The sequence below is a fragment of the Dermacentor albipictus genome, chromosome 3 (genome assembly GCF_038994185.2).
Source record: "Dermacentor albipictus isolate Rhodes 1998 colony chromosome 3, USDA_Dalb.pri_finalv2, whole genome shotgun sequence".
NCBI lineage: Eukaryota > Metazoa > Arthropoda > Arachnida > Ixodida > Ixodidae > Dermacentor > Dermacentor albipictus.
In genome coordinates this window covers 121,439,069-121,466,018 of record NC_091823.1, presented here as the reverse complement: position 1 = coordinate 121,466,018, position 26,950 = coordinate 121,439,069, and the positions used below count along the sequence as shown (strand labels likewise).

Below are 26,950 nucleotides of genomic sequence, written 5' to 3'. Positions count from 1 at the left end.
ACATTGTTACGATCCACTCCCAACTCTTGAACCAAGTCCTGGTAGCTTCCTGGAAGAAATACTACACGTTGTGCAGCTTGTCTTTTTCGAAATTCTAGTTTAAAGTAGAGACTTTTGAATGTCTTGTTTGGGTTTCAAGGTGCTCAAGGTGGCTGGGAGACAATGTTCCATGCACACTCGATACTGGTTTTCTGGGTTGTCACAGCATGACCATTCCAGGTAATGCTGTAGCTGTGGTCGTGTCTGTTGACTCTTCCTGGTCCTTTCAGGTAGGGACCCATACTCCTGCTGTAATATTTCTAGCCTATAGCTGTAGCTTGCTGTTTCGTGGTGGCTTAAATTTAGTGGTGTATTCACGGCCTGTCGGTGCTGTTCAATATACAACAAAGAAGCACTTCCAAAAGATGTCACATTGTTGTGACTAAAAAAAAAAAAATCACTTTTCAGCATTGCCATTTGTTGGGCGTGTTGGTAAACTGAAAGCATATTTAGCGCTAGCAAACAAGGACGGAAGGGAGCGCATTGTGGTGTCGTCTCCCTTCCGTCCTTAATTGTTTGCTAGCGCTAAGTATGCTTTCAAAAAAATACTGCCATAAGTGCAAGAGCTATTCTTGGGGAAAAGTGGGCATGTAGACAAGTTTGTGTTTGTTTCTCTCTCCTTGTGTCTGTATCTGCATGCTTAACTTTTATCAAACATTCACACCAAAGGGTGCAAACTTTTGTTAGAGTACACTCTAAAAAATATTGGCACCCTTTGGAGTGAATCTCTGCCCCACAACAATAATCGTCATCTGCCTTGGTGCGTTTCGTTTCTTGAAAACGACGTGCCCGCTACTTTCCTGTAGGGAATGCTATGTCATGCTGATAACGCGCATGCCGTTCTTAATGGAAAGTACCGGGCTCGCAGCGTTGAAGAAAGGAAACGCATCCAGGCAGATGACGATTATCGTTGTGTGGCAGATTTACACCCTAAAGAGTGCACTCTTTTTACACTATTAAAACTGTTGCATCCTTTGGGGTGTAAATTTGTCCCACAACAATAATCGTCATCTGCCTTGCTTGCGTTTCCATTCCTGAAAACTCGGCGCTCGCTACTTTCCTGTCGAGAATGCTGCGTCACACTGATAACGCGCATGCCGTTCGTGACTGGGAAGTACCGGGCTCGCCGCGTTATAGAAAGGAAACGTGGGCAAGACAGATGACGATTATTGTTGTGGGACAAGATAAGCCCCAAAGGGTGTAAATTTTTCTAAGAGTGTTGTGTGGCAGATATAGACCCCAAACGGTGTAAACTTTTAGAGTGTAAAGCCGGTTAAAGATTAACACTACGCAAAAAAAAAGCTTTCCATGCCACTAAATTTGTCTTTTGTTTTACTGCAATAATAAACAGTTTCATTAAGAGCAGTACGAGTTCTGATACCAATTTATTGCGCCTGTCTAGTTTTAGGGCGATATTTTTTGTCCAGCTCAAAACACTGACAAAAGCAGAACTGAAGCAACATGGCGGCCATGGCAGCTCCCACAACGCTGGTTGCGAAGAGACGAAAGCATTTTCTTGGCGTTCCGGCACCCTTAGGATATGTTGCCGGCGTCGGAAGAGGGTAAATACTTCCTACTACTTTGCATTTTGCCACGGTCTCCGCTGATTCCGCGCTCACCAGTCCGTTTTGCCAAACACCCGTTCGTTCTTTCGTTGCAGCGCTACTGGCTTCACCACACGTTCTGATATTGGTCCTGCCCGGGATGCAAGTGATGTTCCGTAAGTATAGCGAGGGCAGCTACTATCTGTGCCCATTATATTGCATGTCCTACTTGAACGTACTGTTTTTGAGATACATAGACGCCTGTGGGCCTACAGTGCCGAACGTAAACAGTACGTTCGTACTGTTTACGTTGTTTTCGGTTCAGTTTGTTCGCGTTGCGTGTGTGTTATTACCTGACAAGTAGATCAGATAACTGGATGAATGAAGTGTTTGGCGGCATCAAGCGCCATGCATCGCGTGGTCGTTGCCTTGCGTCGTTACTCGACACATTTCCGAGTACATATCCCCGATTGTTTGCATGCGCAGCGACGATCGTCACGCGCCACCCACCAAGCGGAAAAAGAACCAGAAGGAAGAGGAGGAGGACGACGAAGAAGATCTTAACGACTCTAACTATGACGAGGTGAGCGGCAGGCCTCTCGGTTTGTTTGGCTTCGATGTTCTGTCGCCGTGCGCACGGTGAGCCAAGTAATGTGCAAGCTCTTTTTGCAGCTCGCGTCTAATCCAGTTCATATAGTTTCGGGCCAGTACGACTGCTCTCTAAGCTAAAGTTTGGTTATGGTAACAGTGCGCGGCTTTTAAGACATTAGATGCTTGCGTACCCATTGTGTGGTTTAGTCGAGACATTGATGTCTTGTGTGCTGCGTCAAAATTCCCTGTATCATTGGCCCTCGGTATAGCTTTGCTCATGTGCATAATCTCAACCTTTTATGTTGCTTGTAAAATTGTAGATGTCAGGGGCACAGGCCGTCATAGAGCAGACATGTCATTGCATTGGTGCCTTGTTGCTGACGGCTTGATGGAAAACTTTTGTATCAAAGTCATGGGCACAGGCCGTCATAGAGCAGCCGTGTCATTGTATTGGTACCTTGTTGCTGACAGCTTGGTGAAAAACTTTGTGTGAAAGCACAGTTACCGGAACCCTCCTATGCACAGTACCTGGCTGCCTTTATCAGACCGACGAAATCAGCCGTTTCAAATGGCACCAGCTGCTGCTTCTTTAGGAATCTGACTACATGAGCAAAACTCAACTGTGTTTCCACTTAAACAAGAAGAGCTCCACATGACTGGCTCATGAGCTCTACATTATGCAACATCAGATGCAGCGTCAGAGGCCTCAGCAACATGCATACTTGAAGTAATAGTACTGTGTGTGCTGCAAATCTCAAGAAACTGGTAGAAAGAAGAGCACATGTACTTTTTTAAATGTGTTTATTGAATGAATTTTTCTTTAATTAAGGTTGCAGCAGCAAATTGTTTATGTAAAAAGTGTGCAGTATCTCATGTGTTTATTGGCATAGGTAGTCCTAAACTAAACCATAAAGAGCTCCACTTATATGCCAGAAATTGGGGTATGGCACACTGTTCTCATTGTGACCTGGCCATTTCAGTTCGCAGGATATGGTGGCAGCCTGTTCAGCAAGGACCCCTACGACAAGGACGATGAGGAGGCCGATGCCATCTACGAGGCCATTGACCGCAGGATGGATGAGAAGCGCAAAGAATACAGGTCAGCAGCATATATCGCAAGCTGCCTTTGACAGCTATTGCCTCAAGTCATGTATTTTGCATACCTGCCAACCATCTCAAGTTTTCTTTGTAAAGTTCTTCAATTTGTGCTCATTTCGTGATTTTATGAATTTCTTGTCAATAGCTACAAAAAAAGAAAATCTGCTCGGGAAAAATTCTTACCCATTAGTCTCTGAAGAGGCTCTTCTGGTGGTGAAAGGGAGGGTACCAGACGGGTACTTACTTCGAGCACATTTATACACAAAATTCCTGAAGCTGGTGAAATCGGAAACAGCAAAGTCGCTGCGAAATTCACTGTGATCTAAAAACAGTGTGTTGCTTATCAGTCTTTGTTGTTTGAAGTTTGCTGCTGCTGCTTGTGTGTTATGTCTAAAAGCAAAACATTGTTAATAAAGTGCATCTGTATGCCTCGAAAGGCATGGGCTCAAAGCAAGCTTTTCTTAGGAAATGCTTGCTCCATTCTGGTGGATGGTAGAATGTTAGAATGCTCTTGCATGTAAATGTATACCAGGCATTTTAAAAAACAACAGGTATCAAAGTTTATCTGGAGCCTAACGAAGTCAGTAAAATCGGCAATTTGCTTCGTTATATCGAAATTTTGTTATACAGAAATTGAACCTTTTATGCAAATAAATAATGTTGCCAATGGATTTTTTATTACATGGAAGGGGCCATAAAATTTTCATTTATTGGGCTACTGGAAAAAGCAAACTTGAATGGTAAAAAGTTCATTTTGTTGAATTTGAGAGTTCACGACGAAAGATACGGTTTCATGTCATAGTGACGATGAACCAAAGCCAGCCACTTTTCCATCAACTCCACCCCAGCTGATAGTGCTGCCGGCAGTAGGACGATGCTATCATGAAAAGCATCGGCAGGGGCAAATGAATGCTTTGTATGTGTCTCATTTCAATGCATCTTTGACACTCAAGATTATGCAACATCTAGTACTTAATGTGTGGGAAGACAGCGCACGTGATTCCACGCCATCTTGACATGCCCATTGTTTGCACACGCCGCAGATTTCCTCTAAAACAGGGCACACTTGCGTATCCATGCTGACAGCCATGCAAAGCCATGGCCGCACTAAAGAAAAGGATACGTGTAACAACCTGCCTCCCCCCTCCTTGCACTTGCTAGATCGCATTACAGCGAGCTCACTCCATTCCCTTCTTTCCTTTTGCTCGCATGGGAAAACAGTGTTCACCAAGCCACCATCCTTCTTGGCTTACCCTCACCAGTGTTCACTTGCACGCAAAGCATACAGCTCGCAGGGTGTGATAGGGTCTTATCGCACTTGGACTTTATACGGAACACGACACTGCTCCGCTTTGACGGTTGCTCTTGGTCACGTGGTGCGCAATTTGAGAGGTGCATTTGCAAGCAGACGCTTGTAATTCAACCATTTGACCATCTGTGCCGGCGGGAGTTTCCATTTATTGTCTCGGTATTTCTTCACGGCGGCAGTGAAATTTCGTTCTGTTGAAATCGTGTGTAAGCGCACTTTGTTATATTGAGATTCTAAATACACCGTGCCCTATGGACAAGAAGTCATAGAAAGTTAAATACAGTAGACTCGCAATACCGTATTTACTCGATTGTAATGCGCACCAATATTCCGTGACCAAAAAAAAAAAAAAATAAAGAAAGTACAATACCGTGCACCTCGTGCTTTCACGTAGAAATACTATTTTCTCTCATTTGGAAAAAACAGATTTATTCCCAATACAAAGTTGCGATGAATAAAAACACAAATGAAAACCTTGCGGCCATGATTTTCACTGTGCCGGTACGAGTCATGTGGGGCAATAGATATCGCTTGTCGTCGCTATCAGACAACTCCTTATTGCTATCAACAAACCAAAGCATTTCATCCTCGGTGCCGTCCATGGCATTCGAAATCCTGCACTTTTTAAAGGCCTTGTTGACCATGGCAGACGGGATCGTGCACCATGCACCTTTCACCCATCCACCAAAGTCCTACAGTGAGGCACGCTTCATTTTATTGGCGGGCGTGAATTTGTAGCAGCCACTGACAAGCCATTGGTGTAGATCGTCAGAATTATATCTTTCACTGGCTTGTTCAAACAAACATTTAGCGGCTGGAGCTGCGATGTCATGTTGCCGAGTATCACGACAAGGTCGGTGTTGCATGCAGCCAGCTTGTCCTTGATGCGTTGGTCAAGGTGGCACCTAAACACGTCGAGCACAAGCATCGCACGCAGACCCAAACTGCCACCGGGTCTCTTCTCCCAAATGTTATCAATCCAGTCAGCGACCAAGTCCGTGCTCATCCAACCTTTTCCATTTGCACGCACAGTCACGCCACTTGGAAACACGATTCCTTTCGAGAGCATCTTCCGTCTGAAGATAAGATACGGGGTCAGCTTGTGCCCATCCACACAGTGCAACAAAGCATTGCAGAGGCTAGTTTTTTCGTGGCCGAAAAACGAAATACAGTCGAACACGGATATATCGAACTCGAAGGGGATCGCGAATTAATTCGATATATCAAAAATTCGATATAAAAAATACAGGCCCAGAGACTTTACTTGTGGCGGACGATGACCTACCGATCGGCGCATTCAAGAATGACAACTATTTCCGCACACACGACGCAACGTAATGCTTTATTTGCGTGAAAAAAAATCGCTTATGTTGGTCTGCTTCCTTGCCTTGCAAATGAAATTAAAGACGCCAACCTCGATCTTATCGAGGCTGTTCAGGTGCGAAAGCCCGGTTCCTTCCATGTCGCCGCAACAACGGCGAATCAAGCTGAACGCTGCCGCCACTTCAGCGGCGGAGTACGAGCGTGTAGCCGCGCCCTCGTCCGGACGATCTTCGTCGCCACTCGAGCTGTCAGCCTGGGTCCCTCCGACTGCAGCTACAATATCCTCGTCGGCGAGGCTCGCAACAGCCTGAACATTGCTGTCAACGTTCACATAATCGTCAGCAGACACTTCGGCTGGAACGGCAGCCGGGAAAAGGGACGACAACTCGCGAAACGCGTCGTCCATGCACTCGTTGTCGCCGTTGCCGTCTTCACAGGTTTCAGGAAGTTTGGCTGTCACGAGGCCTGCCTTCCGGAAGCAGTTGGCCACAGTATCCTGCTTCACGTCTCTCCACGCGCCCGTCATCATTTGAATGGCCCCCAGCAGGTCAACCTTAAGCTCGGTGCCCATGCGGAGGTTCACCGAAAGCCTATCAATGAGTCGCCTCCTGTAGCCGACTTTGAATGACTTAATGATGCCCTGGTTGAGCGGCTGCAACTTTGCTGTCGTGTTCGCCGGCAGAAACTTGAGCGCGATGTTTTCGAGCTTGCAGGTGGTGTGATGGGCCGAGCAGTTATCGACGAAGAGGCAAGCGTGACGCCCCGATTTGCCCAGTTCGGCGTCCCACGCTTGCAGCCATTCTGTGAACAGCTGACGCGTCATCCACGCCTTCTTATTGAAGGCGTAGTGAACGGGGAGCTGCTTACAGTTTTTGAAGCAGCGCGGTGCCCTTGCTTTGCCAATCACAAAGGGCTGGAGCTTTTGAGAGCCATCCATGTTAGCAGCGAGCAGAACGCTCACGCGGACTTTGCTCATCTTGCCCCCGTGACACGTGCTGCCCCGGACGTCGAGCGTCTTGCTGGGCAGCATCTGCCAAAACAACCCGGTCTCGTCGGCGTTGACGATTTCCGCGGATGAAAACTTCGCGCAAATTTCCGGCCATTCCTTCGAAATCCACTGCTGGATATCCTGGCTGATGACGGCTCCGCTTTCCCCAGAAATGGTTTTGCCAACTATCTTATGGCGGTTCTTAAACCTCTGCAGCCACCCTGTGTTGTCGGCGAAGTTGTCATCACCGAGTGCAGCGGCAAACCATTTGGCTTTAGCCATTAGCATTGGGCCATCCACCGGAATGTTCTTAGCCCGCACCTCTAAAAACCACGCATAGAGGGCCTTTTCAACTTTCTCGTGGGCAGGAGCGCGCACACGACAAGCTCCCGACGTTCGTAACTCCGCCGCTTTCGACTTTATGTCCGCCTTGTTTTTTAACAAGGTGCTTAGAGTGCTCCGAGGAATCCCGAAGTCGTCTGCCACCGTCGCACTTTTCTCGCCCGCCTCAACACGCTGAACGGCTTTCAGCTTAGTCGCAAAGTCCAGGTTCTTGCGCTTCTTGGCGCTGCTTGTGCTTGCTGCGGCCATTGCTTCCGCGTCAGCTCACCACGATCCAGTCACACGTGTCGCGAGATGCACGCAAAACAATAATGAACACGAAACACAAGAACGCGCACAAAACACAAGAATTCACATGCGCAGCCACCGCCAACAAAGCGCTCGCGATGGCCACCTCCAAGGGCGACAGCGACGTACGAAAGGCACGAGCTGTGGTTGGCTCAGCAAAACTTGTGAAAAAGCAACAAGAAAAAAAAAGGCAAAAGGAGGAGGCCATCGCCGCCTTCGTTCCTGGCTACCTTTTCCGAGCCGATCACTAGGTTACGCGGGGGAAGGATGAGAGACATTGGGAGAGAGAAAAATAAAAGCAGTTCCGCAAGCAGGGTGTTGCCGCAAGTCGGAGAGCGTGCGCAGCGGGAGTACCGTCCGAGCCTCCCTCCCTCTCGCTCTCACATTTTCCGAGCCTTTTTGGGGAGGCGCGGAGCATGCGGGTACAGCGAGTGCCGAGATCGCGCGGCGTTCTATATATCCAATGGCGGGTAAAAATATCGTTCGATATAAACGTACGAATTTCTATACTTTTACACAGAATTTTCAAGGGGATAATTTACGAGTTCGATACAGACAATAATTCGATATATGTGGGTTCGATTTATCTGTGTTCGACTGTACACACTTGCTTTGCCCCCTTCTTTTCAATGGTTGGGTGGCAGGCATGTCAAACTAGAGCGGCGTCTGATCAGCATTTCCAATCTGTCCGAAGTGGTAGCCATTTCTATGGCGCAGCTTCAAAACGTACTGCTGAAAACTGCGATTTCTCTTCATATTCTTCGGGCAAATTTTTGGCATGTCCCTTTCTACCTTTGAAGAGAAAAGCCTTTTCTTTTCATAAAATTTGATAGCCAGCAGCTGCTCGCTTTGAAGTAACTCCGAAACGAAAATATTATCCTTCTGTTTTTCGCGCCAGTCCCTCACGCAAGTTTCGGGAATTCCAAACGTTCGGGATGCGGCTCGATTTCCGTCCATCGCAATGCACATGATAACTTTCCTTTTAAATGCGGCATCATGGTGGACTTGATGTGTCTTCGCAGTCGGCAGTTTTATGCTGATTGAATAAACGCAGAAAACGGGAAGACAGGCAGTAGACTATGTTACAGCAGTGCCTGGTTACATGTACAACATGGAGGTATATACATGGAGGAAGCTACGGTAGCTAGGGAGCTGTGGCAGCTAGGCTAGAAACGCATACGAGGCGGCCATTTTTTTATTGCCGATGGTGATATGGTAACGCAGATTCAGGATTGTACTCGATTCTAACGCGCATGCAATTTTTGGACCCGTTTTATCGTAAAAAAGGTGCACGTTAGATTCAAGTAAATACAGTCATTCAAATTCTGATAATTGAATCTTTGAGCTAATTGAAACGAATTTCAAACCTTTGGTTGGCCCGCTTGTTATCATTGTATTTTAAAGCCGCTTAATTCAAACTGCTCCATTGCATTAATTCAGTTAATTCATACTTTTTGCTTGTGCGGGCCGGAAAATATCTGCTGTCTTTGTAACTTTTAGCTGTACATTTGCATTCTTATGTCACTAACAGTCACAAATAAAGCTGATTGCCTGCCTCTACGTGTCAAAGCAGTCGAACTAGCCTAACTGCGTGCACCAACAATCACGTATTGATTAAGGAAGAAAGAAAGAAAAAGAAAAGCGGAGACGGCAGGCGCGGTGTGTACGAAAATGACACATGTAACCCTTGGCCATCTCTCCTTTTGCCGGTGTGCACACATGTCAAAGTGGCCGAACCACGTGCGCTAACAGAATTGCGTGTTGCTAGAGAACAAGGGGGAAAGACCAGACCGCCGAGGTGCCTGAGCGTGCTTTATGTTGTATGTTCGAGTGAAAGTGTGCAAGGGTGAGCCAGCGATCACGAGTCAATCTCATGCATGCAAGGGAGGGAAGCGGGAAGAAAGCGCATTGTCTTTTTTCGTGTGCAAGGCTCGGGGAGGGGTGGTAGAGGGGCGAGGAACGTTCAACTGCGGGCGACCGCACGTGCCCGCCAGAGCCGCTGTATCTTGAAAGCCACCTGTGACGAGGACAAAGCCCGCTGCGCACTGTGTTTTCTCAGCTTAGTTTGTGCTGATGCGAGACGCAGCACGAAGGTCAATTTGCTTGCTGCTACTGCTATGCTTCCTCACTCCAGCATTTTTACAGCGAGGTTCATGTGTTCATGTTTGGTTGTGGGTGCGTGACATCATGCTTGCAAATTCTTGACCACTGTTGAAAACTCTCGCAAAAAAGTGGCTGCGCTTGCTAGCATAGAAAACTCTGTTTTGATATCTCCTGCAGCGACAAAGCAGTCATCCATTTGTGATTTTTCTTTTTTCAAAATTTGAATAATTTGAATGTTAGCAGTGTGTTCAAAGGGGCTGGTTGGCGCATCATTGGAATAAAACAGAAACAGCGCAACACAGGTTGCTAGTCAGCACTCTGTCCTGTCCCCTTTACTTGCTCGTCCTGTGTCACGCTGTTTCTGTTTTATTCCTGTATTTTGATATTGTGTGTGAACATTATATTATTGAATATATGTGAATATTTCATTACAACACAAGTTGGTATGGTTCCCCCGAGTCGTATTTATGAGAACTTCTTGTAATTCAAACTACTGATAATTTAAACGAAATCCCAGGTTCCTTTCGCGTTTGAATCACCGAGAGAAAAAAAAAAACGAGGGAGCGTCGTGTCATAATCTTGAAGCGTAGTCATAAAATATATAAAAGGAAAGTAGGCCCTCATCACACGATAGACAAGGGGTAGTTTCTAGTCGCCTGCTTTTACCTGAAGAGTTCTGGCACCGTCTATTGTCCAAGCATGCGTTGGTAATATGTGCCTTCTGAGATCTGGCAGCACACCTGGCCTGGCGTGGTACGGCCTAGCAATATCGAAAGCAGCGCCCACTTGCAACAAATACTTTGCTGTCATGGCATCATGATTAGTATCTAAAATACAAGTATCTGTTGAGAACAATTGGATGAAATGGTGCGGCATGACGGCGATAGATCCTAAGTGGGAAGCTGTCACCTCATAATAGCTTGTGTAAAAGTTACCACAAACCAAGCAGTCTCTTGAATGTTCTGGCAACCTTGTGGGCCTATTCGTTCTCAAGAGCCACTGCCCACGTGGAGGCCCTGAAGAGAAAGGCGGCGTCAGAGGAGGTTGGCTTGCTGTGACTAGCTGAGTGATGTCATGCTTCTTCCTAGTTTATTTTTCTTCCTCTGTGCGCGTCGAAGCCGTTCCAATGCCGATTTGAGGAAGTTCGCCATGTACAACTCTTGACAGGAGCATTGTTGTTGATAGTTATGTATAAATTATCCTTTTATTGATTGAGGCTGTTTCACGTATATCAATTGTACTGTACTGCACAAGCTAGAGTGTTTAGAATACATTTCTCAGTCAAATGAGTTCCAGAAGACACTAAATAATGAATGACATTAAGGAAAATGACATTAGGTTTGTCTGTGTGGCATCACGCAAATGGCATTAAAATTTAAGGCACTAGCAAGTTAATGTGATTTTCTGTTCCCGTGTGGCATGGGTATAACTTGTGAGCATAGACAGTCCATTTATGACTTCTTTTCCTTTGTCCTATAGAGAGACAAAACTGAGGAGGGAATTGGAACGCTACCGTCAAGAGAGACCCAAGATCCAGCAACAGTTCACCGACTTGAAGGTCAGTTGTGCCTGCCAGCAGTGAATGCATTTCATCTTGCTTTCACTCATGAAAGTATTTGTCTATGGATTGGCCGCGAACAGTGTACAGAGACGTTTTATGCTGTGGTGACTGCAGCAAACGTCTTATATGTTGTTTACTCGAATAAATATATATATATATATATATTTATTTATTTTTCATTGTACAGCTATTTGTTACTCCAGTAAAAGAGATTATTGGATGCACCTTGTCAAATTAGCAGAGCTCAGGCTGTTTTGCATGTTGTAATTATGATCACTGTGCGACTGTTGCTGTCATAACACTCCTGCTATCGTCTTGAAACTGGCGTTCACCTAGTCAGTGGCCTGAGTTATTGCAGTCAATTAAATTAGTTCCTCAGGAATCAGTGGAAAGATTAGTAGTAGCAGTGTGTGGCATGACGAGAGACGGTGGTGTGAGAGCCCTTAAAAAAGGCAATCCTTGCTGTGCTGCTGCCGTTGCTCAGCTTACTGAACGTTGCTGCAGCCATCAGCCCTCTTGTGTATTTGCGGACAACTTTCTCTGGCAATGGAAGGAAAGCTGCAGGAGTGGAACTGCTGGACATGTGTTACTGTGACAAGTATTCTAGCATCACTTGACCCTGCTTTCGGTTTCTCAGAACACACCGAATCAGCATAGCTTACACGTGCGATGGTTTCGCATTTGCCTAAATGTGGCAGAGAAAAGCAGAAAAAATAAGTCAAACATAACATTCAGGGGTGTGTTCTGTCTTGTTTTGCATTTGTAAATAACATGCTTATAGTTTCTCTTTCCCAGCTTAAACTAAAGCTGATTAAAGTGTGAGAATTTTTTTCAAGAGCGGTCTCACTTGCTCGCACTTTTCCTCCAAAGCGTTTCCTTTATTGCCACAGAGAGTTTTCCGCAAGTGTAGAGTTGGATACGTGTTAATATGCACATAACCTCTTATAAAAGTTGGAACAGCTATACGGTCAACATTTGATTTTTTGGACTCACTTGGAGCCGTGAAAAGCTCCGAAAGATTGGGCAGCCTGAAGAAATGGATGCATGCCTTTTACTGCTCCCTAGGGCTCAGGTCACCACAGGCATGTCCGAAATAGCTCTACAGGCCTGCCAATACACTTATTAGGAATATCGGTGCTTATACTATGATAGGAGTCGAGGTTGCATGCGTGTAAAATTAAGAAATGCATACCGTGTCTCGTGACAAGTGCCCCTTCCCACTTTTGGTATGCTTCACTGTGTGGGGATCTCACCCGTACTCTTGGGACAAAGGAACGACAACACAATAGTGCCGACAATCACCAGGGCATTTATTGCGCTTTTTATAGACAGGTGCCTGCTAGCCGAGTTGCCATCCACAAACACAACAAATCGAGAAAGTCCGACTCTCCACGACCGGATAGCGAGCAAATATGTTCGCCCCATGCTGGACACCAACACCCGGTTATTTGCGCGTACAGTCACGCGAACAGTGGCACATTTGAACGATCGCATTCGCTCATTCCTGTGTAGGCCTCGCGAGACGGTCTCGCAGAAGTATGGATCGGCACATGCGCAGAACGACCGCACCACTTGCTGATCCCGAGCCAAAAAGGAAGAGCCTACTCGCTGTTGCGCCCGACTATCCCCGCCGTTAGGTGGCGCTAGCAGTGCAACACTCGTGCCATCTTTCGTAATGCGCTGCAGCCACACTGTGCTGGTGCTAAACTATGCGGAGAAGCCCGATCTCAGGAGGCACGAGATATGCGGGGAAAACAGCATATTAGGGGATGCATGACAGTTGTGCATCCCCACAAGCGCAATGTACTGCATGTGCTTCACTGCGTAACACTGTTGTATAGGGACGAAGCTGACTTTCGGGAACTGGCATTATGGAACGCGTCGTGCCTTCCGAGCTTCGAGGCCATTGGCGAGGATTACAAAGCTGGAGTCTGCGCCAACTCTAACAGCAACGAATTGTTTAATAAAACATTCACAGATGATTGCAGTACTCTCTCATTTGAAATTTGAGCACGGCTCTATACGTCTTTTCATTTCGCGATATATTGGCTGTTGCGGACAATCTGTCTCATACGGCATGTGGCTAATGGAACGAAGTGCGGTGCGACTGCCTCCCCAATCGGGAGATCGCGAGAAGCAGCGCATGGTTTAGGCATGGGCGCGATTCACAACAGCCGTCGCCAACAGACCTCGCAGACGACGTGTGCTACTGTAACACCATCTTATAGGCATCATCGCAGCACTACGTGTTTCTTTACCATTTCGCCATACCCTCATCCTCCGCTGTCTGCCTTGCGTCTTTCAACCCCCCCCCCCCCCCCCCCCCGCGCTGAGCTTCGCGTTCGCTTGGTTACACTGATGCTTGCCACAGGAACAGGCGCCTAAGCATTGCACTCTAAAACATGCCTCAGAACAGCAAAAAGCATGTTAGCGAACGTCGAAGTAGCTAGGCTTAGCATTCCCGCGATGGCTGCCAGGGAATCTGCATGCGAGAGTGCTGGTTCGAGGCGGCGTGATAAACAAAATGGAGGCAGTAGTGACTTTGATTAAGGCCATTTCAAACCTACAGTCATGGTAAAAAGTCAGGAAAATTGGGTGGCAAAGGTTTTTACATCTGAAATTTCAGACGTTCTTATACGTTGAATCAATGGTACATGTGGCGGTGCCGCAAAAGTGACCAAATTATCAGGCTTGCCCCCAAAAAAATGGGCTACCAGAAAATCGGTCGTTGACTGTATACACAGGTCATAAGACACAGGCTGCTGGGGTGTCTTGCATTTTACACTCGAAAGACTTTGCTAGTAGTACATGTAAGTACTCTCCGTGTGCAGGTCTGTGGCTGTGCACCCATGCAACATGTAATTCACCATTGTTGTGCACTTCGCACACCCGAGGAGGTTCTCACAATTCAGTGTGTGGGCACGTACACGTTTTAAAGAAAGAAGTGGAAATATAAAACATGCTGAAATTTTGGCCTATGTTTTGAAAATGGTTAAAACTAAAGGCCTAAACTCCTTATAAGCAGCAAGTGAGCTTGAGCAACACATTAGCTTGTATTGTTGCCTGGACATGTAAATGTACTCAAAATTTGCATTGTAATGGGCCTAAATGCATCGGACACTTTTTTGTTACTGCTGTAGTCGCACCCTCTCGGACATCCTACCTAGAATTCTATATTTAAATAAAAGGGAGTGTTGTGGTAAGCATTTGCCAAGGAGGTTTTGTCACAACAGCCTGTTGTGAAAAAGCATAGTCTAATCTTGATAATTCGAACTCGAAGGGGCCTGAAAATTTGTTTGAATTAGAAAGAGTTCGAATTAAAGGAAGCTAATTGAATGGAGAACTCACCTGCAGTAGTGCATCTGCACTGAGTTAACACAGGATTGGGAAGCTCCACAAGATTTATTCACATGTATTTACAAATTACACTCAGTTATCACGTGCATTGGTGCTTGTACTGTGATAGGAAGTGGCAGGTGCACGCATATATAATAAAAGAAAACGTATGTCCTGTGACAATTGCCCTTCAAACTTTTTTTTTGCTGCATTTATGCTTCACCGCGTAAAAGTGTAGTATCGGGGCGAAGTTGAGTTTCGGGAACTGACATGCAAAGCCCCGTGCTTTCCGTGCTCCGAAGACATTGGCGAGGATTGCAAAGGCAGAGTCAGCCCATTGCTAACAGCGGCGAATTGTTTCAATGGAAAACACCGCACTGATCAGCAAGAAGCTTAGTAGTGAACATTGAATTAGCTAGGCCAAGCGTTGCCGCGGCGTGGCTACGGCTGCCAGCGGATCTGTGTGCGAGAGCACCGGCTCAAGGCTGCATGATAATCAAAATGGCGGTGGTGGTGGCTCCGATTAATGCTGTTTCGGACCTGCAATTATAGCAAAAAGTACGGAAAGTTGGACAACAAAGCTTTTTTGTGTTCGAAATTTCAGACGTTCTTATACATGGACTCATAGGGTACATAGCGGTGCCGCGAAACTAACAGAAGTCACCAACTTGTCACGAACAGAAGTAATTGGTGATGCGTGGCTGCACACGCCTGAGCACAAATTTCCGCCGTGGATTTTTTTTTTTCTTCGTGCGCAGTGTTCAGATGTCTCTCCCAAGCTTTTTCTCTATGGCGGGGTCATAGGAATGCTAGTCGGGAGGCGCCACCTCATGATATGGCATGCTGCTGAGAGCATTGTCGGAGTGTAACATGTGCAAAATAACCGTTGCAAATGCTTACATGTTTGAATTACTGGGTGTTTTCACCCATTGGAATACACATAGCATTGACGAGACCACAGCATCAGTTCGAATAAACCAAAAGTTCGAATTAAGTGTGTTCGAATTAACGAGATTCAACTGTATTATGATAGTGTGTTGTTTACTTGTAATTATGTTCCTTACTGTAGAATAATTGCTCAGTAGAACAGTTTGTTCATTCTTTTCTTTTTACTAGCTTTACTTGTTTCATTCTTTATCCAGTCTTGCAGCAGTTTACACCGCCTACAAAAATGCATGTCAAACTAATTGATATATTAAAATTTTGTAAAGGGAATAGTAGCTGAGAAGTAAGGGTGTGCAAATATTCGAGAATTTTGAATGTTATCGTATGTTATATATTTAAAGGGAGCCTGAAACGATTTTGACAGTTTTGTAGAAATGTACAGAGTCATTTGGGTCAGTCCTTCTGATCATTAATTGATGCATCTAAGTGCTCTGTATAAAGCATGTAGTTTATTATAAGGCTTTAAGAATGTACATTGCCACCGATCGTAGCGCACCACTCAGCTGAGTATTCAGCTGCCCCTACCCAATGACGTAAATCACCCAATTGACGCCAGTAGGGTGAGCTATCCAATTGGCTGCTCGGGATGCATCATCGATAATTTTTCCAACTTTGTGATGAACAAATGTTGTTCGTGATAGTTGGGATGTTTGTTAATTTGTTTCTGTAAAAAATAAACTAGCAGAAAGAGAATGCACCAGGACAATTTATCGCTATACTCAAGACTTCTATACTCGTAGACAACTTTTTTTGGCTATGAAGCGAAAGCTACGAGGGCGGAGCTTCTGCACATGACTGTATTAGTATACAATGTACTCCGGGTGTGCTCAGCACTGGTTTCGGTTTCGCCAACCTTGCACAACTCCTGTCAAGGCAGATACAATAAGTTGGCGTGAATGACTGCTTATTCACATACGATATGTACCAAGTTCTGAACAGCCAGCATCGCAGCTTGCGCCAGAGCTCCGAAGCAGCCGTATGGCGATGCACCACCGACGCTGCCATCGGTAGAGCCGGCGCAGCAGTCAGCTTGCTCACTCGTTTGTACGTGCCGATGGTTTTGATTTCCAGATGGGCTCGCTCTGTTTCCGCGCAGACGCTGGAAAAACCTTTTTTTGTGTGCTTCAACAGTCTTTAGTTGCTAAAACTAGTCAACAGCCTGTCAGGAGAGTTGATTGGCCAGACAGCAAGCGACGAACACTCACCAGAAGACACGGGCATCAGTTTGTTTGATGAATGTACAGAATGTGTGACGGTCTCAGGTGTGCGAAAACTCGAAAGAGCATACTAAAAGTGCAACAAAATACCAATGTTTGACTGGTGAATGATACAGATTGTTTCAAATAAGGTGCTGTAAAAAAACAAGTGTTGTTTCCTATTTCCCACTTAAGAAAACATGAGCAAAACTGCGCGACTACTTCCAGCAGTGGTGAAAGAGGCGCGCTTAGTTTTTCTAGCCTTCAATTCCTAGCCAAGAAAAGTTGTCCGCGAGTATTGCACACAGCAAGTGTCATCTGCTTGTGTTACGGCATGCTCCGTGTTGACGAGAGCTCCGCAGTCAGTATTGGTCTCAATCTTTCTTTTCGCAAGCACCATAGTTCACCCTTGTTTTGTTGTGGGCTGCAAGCATAACGACTGGCAATATGTCAAGCTGCGACATTGTGTGCCTCTGCAAGGCAGCAGACGAGTGGAGTGGCTGCAGTGCATCGGACTGTCGGTATCCAATTGGCGTCAGGATTTAGTTGTTTGCGGCCGTCACTTTACACCGGAGGAATAGTACCACAATAGTGTTTCACCTGTCCAGAATTCAGGGGAACACAAGCGCAAGTGGACTAGGCCTGGGCCTTTCTAGGATGAGCAGAAGCGCAAATGTGAATGGTCTGCATGGTGCAGCCACCTGGCAGCACAGAGCTTAACCAAACACATAACTAATGCAGCAGTAACAAAGTGTACTCTACTCTGCTGCTGGTGTAAACTTTTGGCAAGAGCGCAATTGGGAATACATTGTTTTTCTAAATGTTTAAGATGTTTTTCATTTGGTCAGAGCAATAGCTCTTTCTTTGGCTGGTTAAGCTCTGCACCACTGAGCTTGGCTGGACCATGCAGACCGATCAGGCCACTCACGCACGTCTACGTTAGAGCTCTTTCATCGCAGCAGTAGTAGTATGGCGGGGCTTTAATTTACGCCATGCGTCAAAATGTCCAGCTCGCCTGTAGTTACCATAATACCGGATATGCTCAGTGCTGCGAAAGAATGCTCGCAACACACGCTGTGTCAGGCGGCTGGCGGAGAGGTTGGAGAGGCTTTGCATGCTGGCTCCAAGACAACCGGAATTAGACGACACGATGTCCCGTCATGATGCAGAGCCAGTGAAGGCGGAGCTTAGCCCCGATCACTTGGTGAACGAGTTGAGGAGGAAATGCATGGCTATGGAAGTGGGTAACTTGTAATCATCCATAGCTCTCTTAATATGAGACACTTTGCACAAATTGTGGTGCGAATGATTTACTGTAGCTGTACCCTATGCGTCTACAAAATTTGTCCGAACCATTTCAGGGGTTCTTTAATATTCGTATTAAATTTCAAAACTTGGTATTCAAAAATTTTTGAATATTCGGTTGGATACAAACATTTGAAACAAATAAAATATTATTGCTGACTGTGTGGGTGCAAAGATTGTGCTTGGCATTTGTTTCTATCTAATCTAAGAATATGTGTGTGATTTTGTGATAATTTCGTGCTGCTGGTGAAATTTTGTTTGTAAAGCTTGCTTAGCCACTGGATTAATTAAGTTTCGCGGGAAAGCCACCCTTTCAGTAGCAAGGTGCGTGGGTTTGCGGTCAGATAAGGTGCACTCCTTTGTAATGCTACCCCGAATCCTGAGCTTATTGCTTGACAGCAAATGTGATGAGTGACAGCTGGCACAGGGTGAAATGCCTCTGAGTCTACAGGAATTAGATGTGTAATAAGGCACAGGTTAGCGAGAACAAACATTTAGTGGTAGTTACTCAATTTTCAAAGCCAGCATGAGCCAAATGGAAAATTTTTTAGTATAATGGCTTACTAGTCTAATTTGTCTAATGTAATTGAATTTTCCAACATGTTAAAATAACCAAACTTGCTAATAAATGCATGCGCATAGAATTATTTGATATTTGAAGTTGAGTATTCGTAATTGAAAATTTTTAGTATTCGCATGCCACTACTGAGAAGACAACATATGTGTGAATAAACAGTTAAAAGTGTGGCAGCTGTCAAACTATGTTCTTTTTATAATGTTCTTTTTTCATGTGGCCTGCGCTAGTATTCATATATGTAACAAAGGGGTTGTGCATACTTGCTGTGGTTGCTTAGTGGCTATGGTGTTGGGCTGCCAAGCGCGAGGTCGCGGGATCAAGTCCCGGCCACGGTGGCCCCATTTCGATGGGGGCAAAATGTGAAAACACCCGTGTATTTAGATTTAGGTGCACGTTAAAGAACCCCAGGGAGTCCAAATTTCCAGAGTCCCTCACTATGGTGTGCCTCATAATCAGATCATGGTTTTGGCGCATAAAACCCCATAATGTAATGTGTAAGGCGTTGTGCATATGGGACCTGATCTTCTAATAAGTATTTGGTAGACCCGCATCTACTTTTGGTGGATTTCATAGTGATTTCTGTGCATTGATTCTCCTTCCCGTTTATGCTTTCACTTTGGTACAGAGAGATCTGGCGCAAGTCACCGTGGATGACTGGAAGAGCATCCCTGAAGTTGGCGATGCCCGCAACAAGCGACAGCGCAACCCTCGCCCTGAAAAGTGAGCCCTTTTTAGTTTTCTTGATTACATTACGTTTGGCTGTGACAACCTTCTATAGTGAGCTTAGGTGATGCTGTGCTAACAGGTGCTGTACTTATGTATATACATATCCGTAAATTTTAGTAGGTTATCGTAAGATGCCCGGCATTTAGAGCTTCTTTATGATCCTTGTAGTGACACCATTAATTTGATTATCTTTTATTTGCATATAAAATTGTGAAAATTATTTGCACAGTCGAGTTCAAAAGAACATAGGTAAAGTGAACTGATTTTTCAGTGCTCAGATTTATGAAAAGCACTGCCACCTACGCTGCAGAACTAGTGTATAATGAGGACAGCAATTTTTGCCACCATTGCATCAACATTTCGTGCACCACAGAAAAATAAAAGAATATTTTTGTTTTTCTATGGTGCAGATCATTCTAGCTGTGACTGGCGGTTCATTAGGGTGTGGCAAGGACATGGCATGTTACAGCATAGCCAGACTGTCGTTAAATTGTTTCAGTCAAATGCACTTGCAATTCATCCAGGTTCACGCCCATGCCAGACTCCATCCTCTCCAAGGCAGGCATTGGCTCCGAGGCTGTGACCACACTGGACCCACGGCAGCAGGTAGGAGGCTGTTTTGTAGTAGGTGCCGAGAGGGATGTTCTAATGATCAGGATGAAGAATTTGGCCAGTCAATATTGTCTCCGTATTGCTACTTCTGAATGGGATTAGGGAAGAGGCAAGGTGGATAGGCGACGGTATGATGGCAGGAAAGCCTCGCTGTAATAAAATGTGCTGTAATATATATAATGAACAAATTGAAATTCCCTCTCAGATCACCATAGGCGTAGTACTTGCATTTTTACTTTGTTTTACTAAAGCAAGGTAACGAATGTTCTCCACTCTGATGATGCTTGCTGCGAGTAGTTATGTGCTCTTGACATGGTGCGACGATAAAACATCCTGGCTGTGCATGAGGTGCCGTGCGCACAGCTGTCTGCATGCATTGCATGCTCTGTGCCTGTTTTTGTCACATATTAGGACCTATTGCCTCAGGCTGGACCTTTTGACCGGCATCTTGTTGTCACCTAAAGATGAGGGAGTGTAGCGAACGTCGTGATAACAAAGGATCAATACCAAGTCATGAGTGCTTTCACTGGTTCTCGTCAAAAGCGTGAAGTTCCAAAGGTTGCACAAAAGTGTTTACACGGCTCATGAGTGAAGTGGTGCACTGGATTGGGGCACATGATAGTGGTTTCAGCAATGCAACCATGGTAAAGGATGTTTTTTTTCTTTTATTTTCTTCTTTCTTTTTTAGTTTCAACATGCTTCAAAAGCCACCTTTAGGTTCTGCTGGAACATGTACGTGAAAAGAAAATGACAGCCAGGACATGCATTCTCTTGCTACGTTTGTTCTTCGGTTGAAATGAAGAATCTAGTTGCCAGGCAATTTTTCAGACATAGCAGATGTTGCAGACTAATTCGAAGAAAAGTTGCTGAAAACAAAAAAATGTCTTCAATTTCTTGCACCGGGTATGGGTCGCAGCGGGTATGGGTCATAGTTTTTGCTGCCTCTGAGACAGTTAGTGCAAAGTTTATTTCTTTCTTTTCCCTCTTTCTTCTAAAAGAGCTTGGAACTGTGGCTCATTTATGAGGCATAACTTGACGGGCCTGTTGATAACCGTTGTGCAGGCATATGGTGGAGGGCTGACAACACCATTCCCAGGCACGGCAACTCCTGGCTGGGCCACTCCGTCGGCCGACCTTGACCTGCGCAAGATCGGTCAAGCTCGGAACACCCTCATGGACATCAAGCTCAACCAGGTTGGTACAGTAAAACCTCATTAATTTGAAAATTGAATCATTCAAGCTCATTTTCTGGTCTGGGGAGGCATATGCTTTATTTAGCAGCATCAAACTCTTGTTAATTCGGACATATTTTAACACACGCCGGTTAATTAGCACAACCCATGGAGTGGGGAAAGCACAGAGTGCCGCAAATGTACGACACATGACAGCAAAAGTGGCACTGGTGTTCAAATGAAACGGTACAATCTGCATAGCCATAGTTATCAGAGAGTTTTAGAATAGGGGCCCCAAACGTTTTGGGGCCCCAAAGAAATAGCGTCGAAGCCACTCCGCATGTGCGAGACGCAAACTGCGTTTGGGTTTTGCGTTGGGAACGCTATTTCACCGATTTAGCGAGAGCTCAAATAGCGTTCCCAAAAGCTTTGCGTCAACAAACATGGCGGCACCCATCGAAGCGACGGCTCTGACCTAGCACCGAATGGATGGAAACAACTTTATTCTGAATCCGGCAAATTTGACGACCCGGGCTCAGGTCTCCCATGAGGGGACTTCGAGGCCTTGCCTCGTTGCCGCCTCTCGGGCTTGCTGGACAGCCCACTCTTGTGTCTTGAGGTTGGAGCTGCGCAGAGCGGCGGCCCACTTCAACGCACGAGCCTCCGGAGCTACTGCCATTGTAGCTGATGTAACCCGACACTCCCACAACATGTGTGACAGCGTCACTCTAGTTGCCTGACATAATTTGCAAAGAGCAGTCGGGTATCGCGCGGGGAAAATGTGCTGCAATCGCACCGGACTGGGGAAGGTTTGTGTTTGCAATTGTCGCCAGATGACTGCCTGGCTTCGATTCGCGGTAACGCGTGAAGTTCGCAAGCTAGGAGAAGTGACTGCAGTTATCGCTTTCTCTCAACTAGCGTATGTTATGAAGATTGATTCATTAGACGCCGCTGATTCCGAATTCGAGTGTGGATTTTATGGCTCGTAGGCCTAACACGGCTAAGCTTGGCTGGTGAAGGCACGTAAAGTTGGTTTTGTTGCTCAAAACTAAGCACAACTAATTGTTTGCTGCTTGAATAATAACCTCTAAATTGTAATTAAACGCAAATACACGCAAGTCAAAATTACTATTCATATCATAAAATGGAATAATTTATTTAATTATTTTTAATCGTTTTTCTAAGACGCCATAGTGGCGCTGTCAGCGCAAGACGCTATCCGCAAACGCAAACCCCTATTCTAAAACTCTTCACTCCTGCGTGCCCCAACGCTAACACCCGCAAAACTGTTTGGGGCCCCAAAATATTGGGGCCCCTATTCTAAAACTCCCTATTAGTGGTAATTTTATGGGAAGGGGATGACAGGAATGCCGGAATGCTTTGTGCCTATTTGGGCCTTTATAGCTTTAATTCTTGTATTTATGCCATGCATGATGTTGCGATGCCTTCGTGCCCTCAGAACTCTGTAGTCGCCATTCATGATCGTGTTAACAGTTTCGTCCACAACGGTTGTGACAAACTGTAGTTTTGTTTTGACTCGGTGCACATTGGCCGTGGCATGCCTTCAGAACTGTGTGGGCGCCAACCATGATCGTGTCCATAGCGACCACAATTTTGCGGTCACTCCCAATTTTTCTCTTACAACTTGCACTTATGCAAAAGGTCAGTAAAATACGAGAAACAAGCTCACGTCTAGGCAACACCTGTCTGAGCGGAGCATGCGCTCGCAAAACCTCATGCCTCGTCACCTCTGCTACCATAGAACTGAATGGTGGGAGCGGATTGAGTCTAATCCAGCCATGCCTCTGCAACCAAGAAAAAAAAAAAGAACATTCCCCTTCCTGCACTGTCTACGGTTCTTCGATTCTATGTGGTGCACCTCCCTGGGAGCATATTAAAGGTGTCTGCTCTTTACACTGAGTCATCTGCTGATCTACTGCTCTGGCTGCCATGAAGGATGCACAGAAGTCTAAGGATACCCGGACTTCAGAATATGAATTCGTAGTACTGAGTTGTTGCTATCGTGACACAGAAGTTAAATAACAATCATTATTCTGTAAAGCTAGGCGTTGTGAAGTTGATAGTACTGAAGTATTTTTACATTGAAACTATAATCAGACAGTGCGGGAGTTAAAAAAGTTTGCTAATCTGAAGAAGTTTGGTAATGTGGTGTTCATAGTAACATGGTTTCACTGCAAGGAACGGATAGCATGTAGACGGAGCGCTCTGTCTAGCATGGATTGCTACCACGAAAAGAAAGTATGTTTGCAGTAAGAGCAAAACAATTGAGTGATTTGAACACGGGGCATTAAAAGGCATGTAAACTGCATTACAATATCCGTGACAGTTCGGACTGGCCAGACATAGTGAAATGAACTGCCAGAAAAAAAGAAGCTTCAGAGCGAACAAGCAGAACTTGTCCTCGTTTTGGTGCAGCATGGGAAGTAAAGTGCAGCCTGTTCTGGGGTTAAATAATTAATGTGGTCAAGCTTACAACAATAAAACCAAAGCTGCTGCTCTGCCTTCAATTCCTTACAGGTGTCAGACTCTGTCAGTGGCCAGACCGTAGTGGATCCCAAAGGCTACCTGACTGACTTGCAGTCCATGATTCCCAGCCACGGGGCTGACATAAGGTGTGTGGAAGTAATTTTGCTCTCCTACCTGATTTGCTTGCAATACATACTTTTTTTACTTATACCATCAGCCACATTAAAAGAACAGTGGGATGTAAAATTAGGTCAAGGTGTCTTACGACTTATTTACTGTGTGCGTTCATTCCTCACATTGCATGCTCCATGAGTCTTTGTTTGAAGTGCACCCAATACGATTTTACATACAATTGAAACTTGACACATTGAATTTGTTTTTATCTCTTTGTCTTTTCAATTGAATTGTGTGTATTTATGTGGCTTTGAATTTGTGTGATCAGCACCACCTCCTGTGTCTTCGCAAGAGCCAAGTGGCTCATTTCTTTGGTCTCCATGGCGATCTCTGCCAACGGAGATTGCCAAGGCTGTGACGCTCTTGTCAACTGTATATGGAGATGACGTCACTCCTGCACAAACCTAAGCAAATCTGATCTCCTCCAAGTGTAGTATGAGGCAGGGCATTATTAGAGATTTTTTAAGCCACTCAAAGCCTAATACACTTCTTTGGGGGGTGAACGTGTTTTTCGGTCGCCACAAGGTCCGAAAAATCGGTCTGTGACTGTATTTTTACCTACCGTATAAACGTGTAAACATTAGCATACTAACTAAATTAGTAAGCATGGTGTCATGCGCACGGGCATACGAACTCATCTCAATCAATGAGTGTGTACGCTTGCAGTAAAAATGCTGGCATGAGGAAGCGCGGCAGCAGCAGCAAGCAAATTGGCCTTCATGCTGGCCCTCGTTCCAATGTGAATTAAGCAGTGAGAACACAGTGCACATGAAGCTAAGAGCCCTTGGCACACCTAGACTCTGTATCCATCGCAGCTAAATTTCAAGATAGGGCCTGCGCCATACACAGCTGCTGCCACTGCAGTAGAGTCCTTCTCCCCAGTGCCTTGCATGCGAAGGAAAACGCCGTGCTTCTTGCCTGCCCCTTCTTTCCTTGCGCACGTGAGATCGAGCCACCATCCTCGGCTCATCTTTGCACGCTTGGCCACAATGTTATCACACTTGGACTTCATACGGAACATCACAGTGACGTTGGTGGCGGTAATGCGCCTGTAGTGTCCATAGAGTTGTTATCGCAATAAATGTTCTTGCACTGTTATGCACAGTTGCACATTTATTGTGTAGAGAGAGAAAGTCAACGATTTTTCTGACTTGTGTGTCATTTGACGTATGGTGCTAACCTTTGTCCCATGTCCAAGTTCCTCCTCTTTATTTAGCAACCATGGCATCAGTAGGGGCAACTTTTCCTCCAAGAAAATGAGTACTTGGATATGAGGAGACAACTTTGAAAGATGTTATCAGTAAATTGGGCTCAGTAACAATGACAAATCTAGCAGGGCCAGGATAATGTAACGATTTGTTGCTAATGCCGTTCCTTTTCGCTTTTCACGAGTGGTCCGAGCAGTGCTCTGCCTACGTTACGACTGGGATTGGCTGACTGTGAATGGTAAAGGATGACAAAGGAATCCTTACATTACACTGGCTAATGCTTTATCACAAGCAACAGTAACACTTGCTGCAAGTTGACATGAAGGTTAAGGCCGTTTTGTGTGCGAATGGATGACGGTATGCAGTAGCCCAGGCCAATCTCTTTGCAGTGCTTTTCACAATGAGCAGTTACCTATGTACTACCATCTGTGAGTAGAGTTGTGTGAGATATGGTAAAATTTCGACGTTATAAGGCTTGGGGAGGGGGGGGGGATATTCTTGCCATCCAGAATAGGTGTCATCAAAAGCAACTGAGACTGTTTGGTAGAGGCATCAGAAATGCATTATCTGAAGCCTATTCGCAACAGGAAATGTCTATGCCTTGGATTTTGCAAAGTGCACTGGCCTGATCTCTTATGCATTTCTTTCCTACTCTGTCCATCTTGCAGTGATATCAAGAAGGCACGGCTACTGCTCAAGTCTGTGAGAGAGACCAACCCCAACCACCCTCCGGGTGAGTGCTTTCACAATCTTTCTGAAGCACAGTTCATTCTTCCTGTATTTTATTCACTCCTTTTCATTGGCTCATTATGCTGGAAACAGCTTTGTACACAGTCTTCATCAATATGGGACACAACACCACATTTGCTTTTGTGCAGCAATTGCTAAGGGTGTACAAATGCTTAAATATACGAATACAAATTGAACAGTGGACGCTTGAATAATTGGATTCGTGAATCGAATATTTGATTAGGTTTTTCCGGTTACAACCCGCTGACCCTAAGCTGTTAGGTCCAATCGGTCCTGCTTCATTGGGTATCAATGACTAAGGTTACAGGTTGTTGCCGAATTGACACAGATCCATTTGCAGAGGCTACGGGACATTTGGAAAGCCGACAAACCATCTTGCCAACAAAAGTGACTGTACAAAATGGTATTAATGCTGTTTGCGGCCTCCGTCTGTACAACATACTGCACGGCACCATCTCGTTAGGATGCCATTTGTCGATGCACATCGATCTCTTGTAGCTTTGAGCAACCAGTCACAATACAGTCGCTAACTGATTAATCGAACACCAATAGTCCAGACATGCTCGGTAATTCGGACAGCTACGCGGCACCGCCGATGGCCCCATAGACTTAATGTGTAAAGACAACTGATATTTTTGACAGCTGCCAGCTCTACATTTGATTATCCAGACTCTGTCCATGGCTGTAGCGTACACCGACTCTGCCACCATTATATCCTCTGGCACCCTCGACGAGACATCAAGTATGGCCTCGGTGATTGGATGCTAGATGGTGATTCCCGAGGCCTTGCCTTGGTCGCAGCACTGCGCCTTAGAGATTTAACTGTGAATGCCAACCTTGGAGACTTTGCGTGAATTGTGAGGTCGCATCAACATCACGATCATCATATCCATTTTGTCACCACCATGCATGGCCCACTCTTGTTTGTTGAATGTGCCTTCTGGACAGTGTTCAGCCATTCTGTGCTTGTTTGTGTGTTTAGTATGCATTCCAGATAGTGCTCTGCTGGCTCCAAGAAGTCTTTTTAGTGATGTTATCGACAGTCCGTGTCAAATGGCACCAACAGTACCCTTGCAGTTCGAATGAGCCTGGCTCCGCAACTGGAGAGGCTGAACTGCCGCCTACCACAACGAGCTCAAATGTGCACATCATTGATGACCTGCTAGGCTGTAGTGCGCCGATTCCTGCCGCCGTTACATTTGAAGGCTTTGCAGACGTTGACAGCACAGTGTCATCATGGGCATAACTGAACGATGACAAAACAATTGAGCAAGTT

The 26,950-nt window shown here is 45.6% G+C and overlaps 1 protein-coding gene across 1 annotated transcript in view; it reads left to right on the top strand.

Moving 5' to 3' along the window:
• The first annotated feature begins 1,445 nt into the window (after positions 1-1,445).
• Positions 1,446-26,950, top strand: part of Prp6 (pre-mRNA processing factor 6) — a 66,852-nt gene continuing 41,347 nt past the window's right edge. Inside the window, exons 1-10 of the mRNA XM_070536005.1 lie at positions 1,446-1,601; positions 1,700-1,759; positions 2,070-2,166; positions 3,155-3,273; positions 11,105-11,183; positions 19,171-19,265; positions 19,796-19,877; positions 20,946-21,077; positions 23,594-23,688; positions 25,593-25,657. Of these exons, the coding sequence (XP_070392106.1) occupies positions 1,501-1,601; positions 1,700-1,759; positions 2,070-2,166; positions 3,155-3,273; positions 11,105-11,183; positions 19,171-19,265; positions 19,796-19,877; positions 20,946-21,077; positions 23,594-23,688; positions 25,593-25,657 (925 nt within the window). The 5' untranslated portion in view covers positions 1,446-1,500. The remainder of the gene's footprint in view (positions 1,602-1,699; positions 1,760-2,069; positions 2,167-3,154; positions 3,274-11,104; positions 11,184-19,170; positions 19,266-19,795; positions 19,878-20,945; positions 21,078-23,593; positions 23,689-25,592; positions 25,658-26,950) is intronic.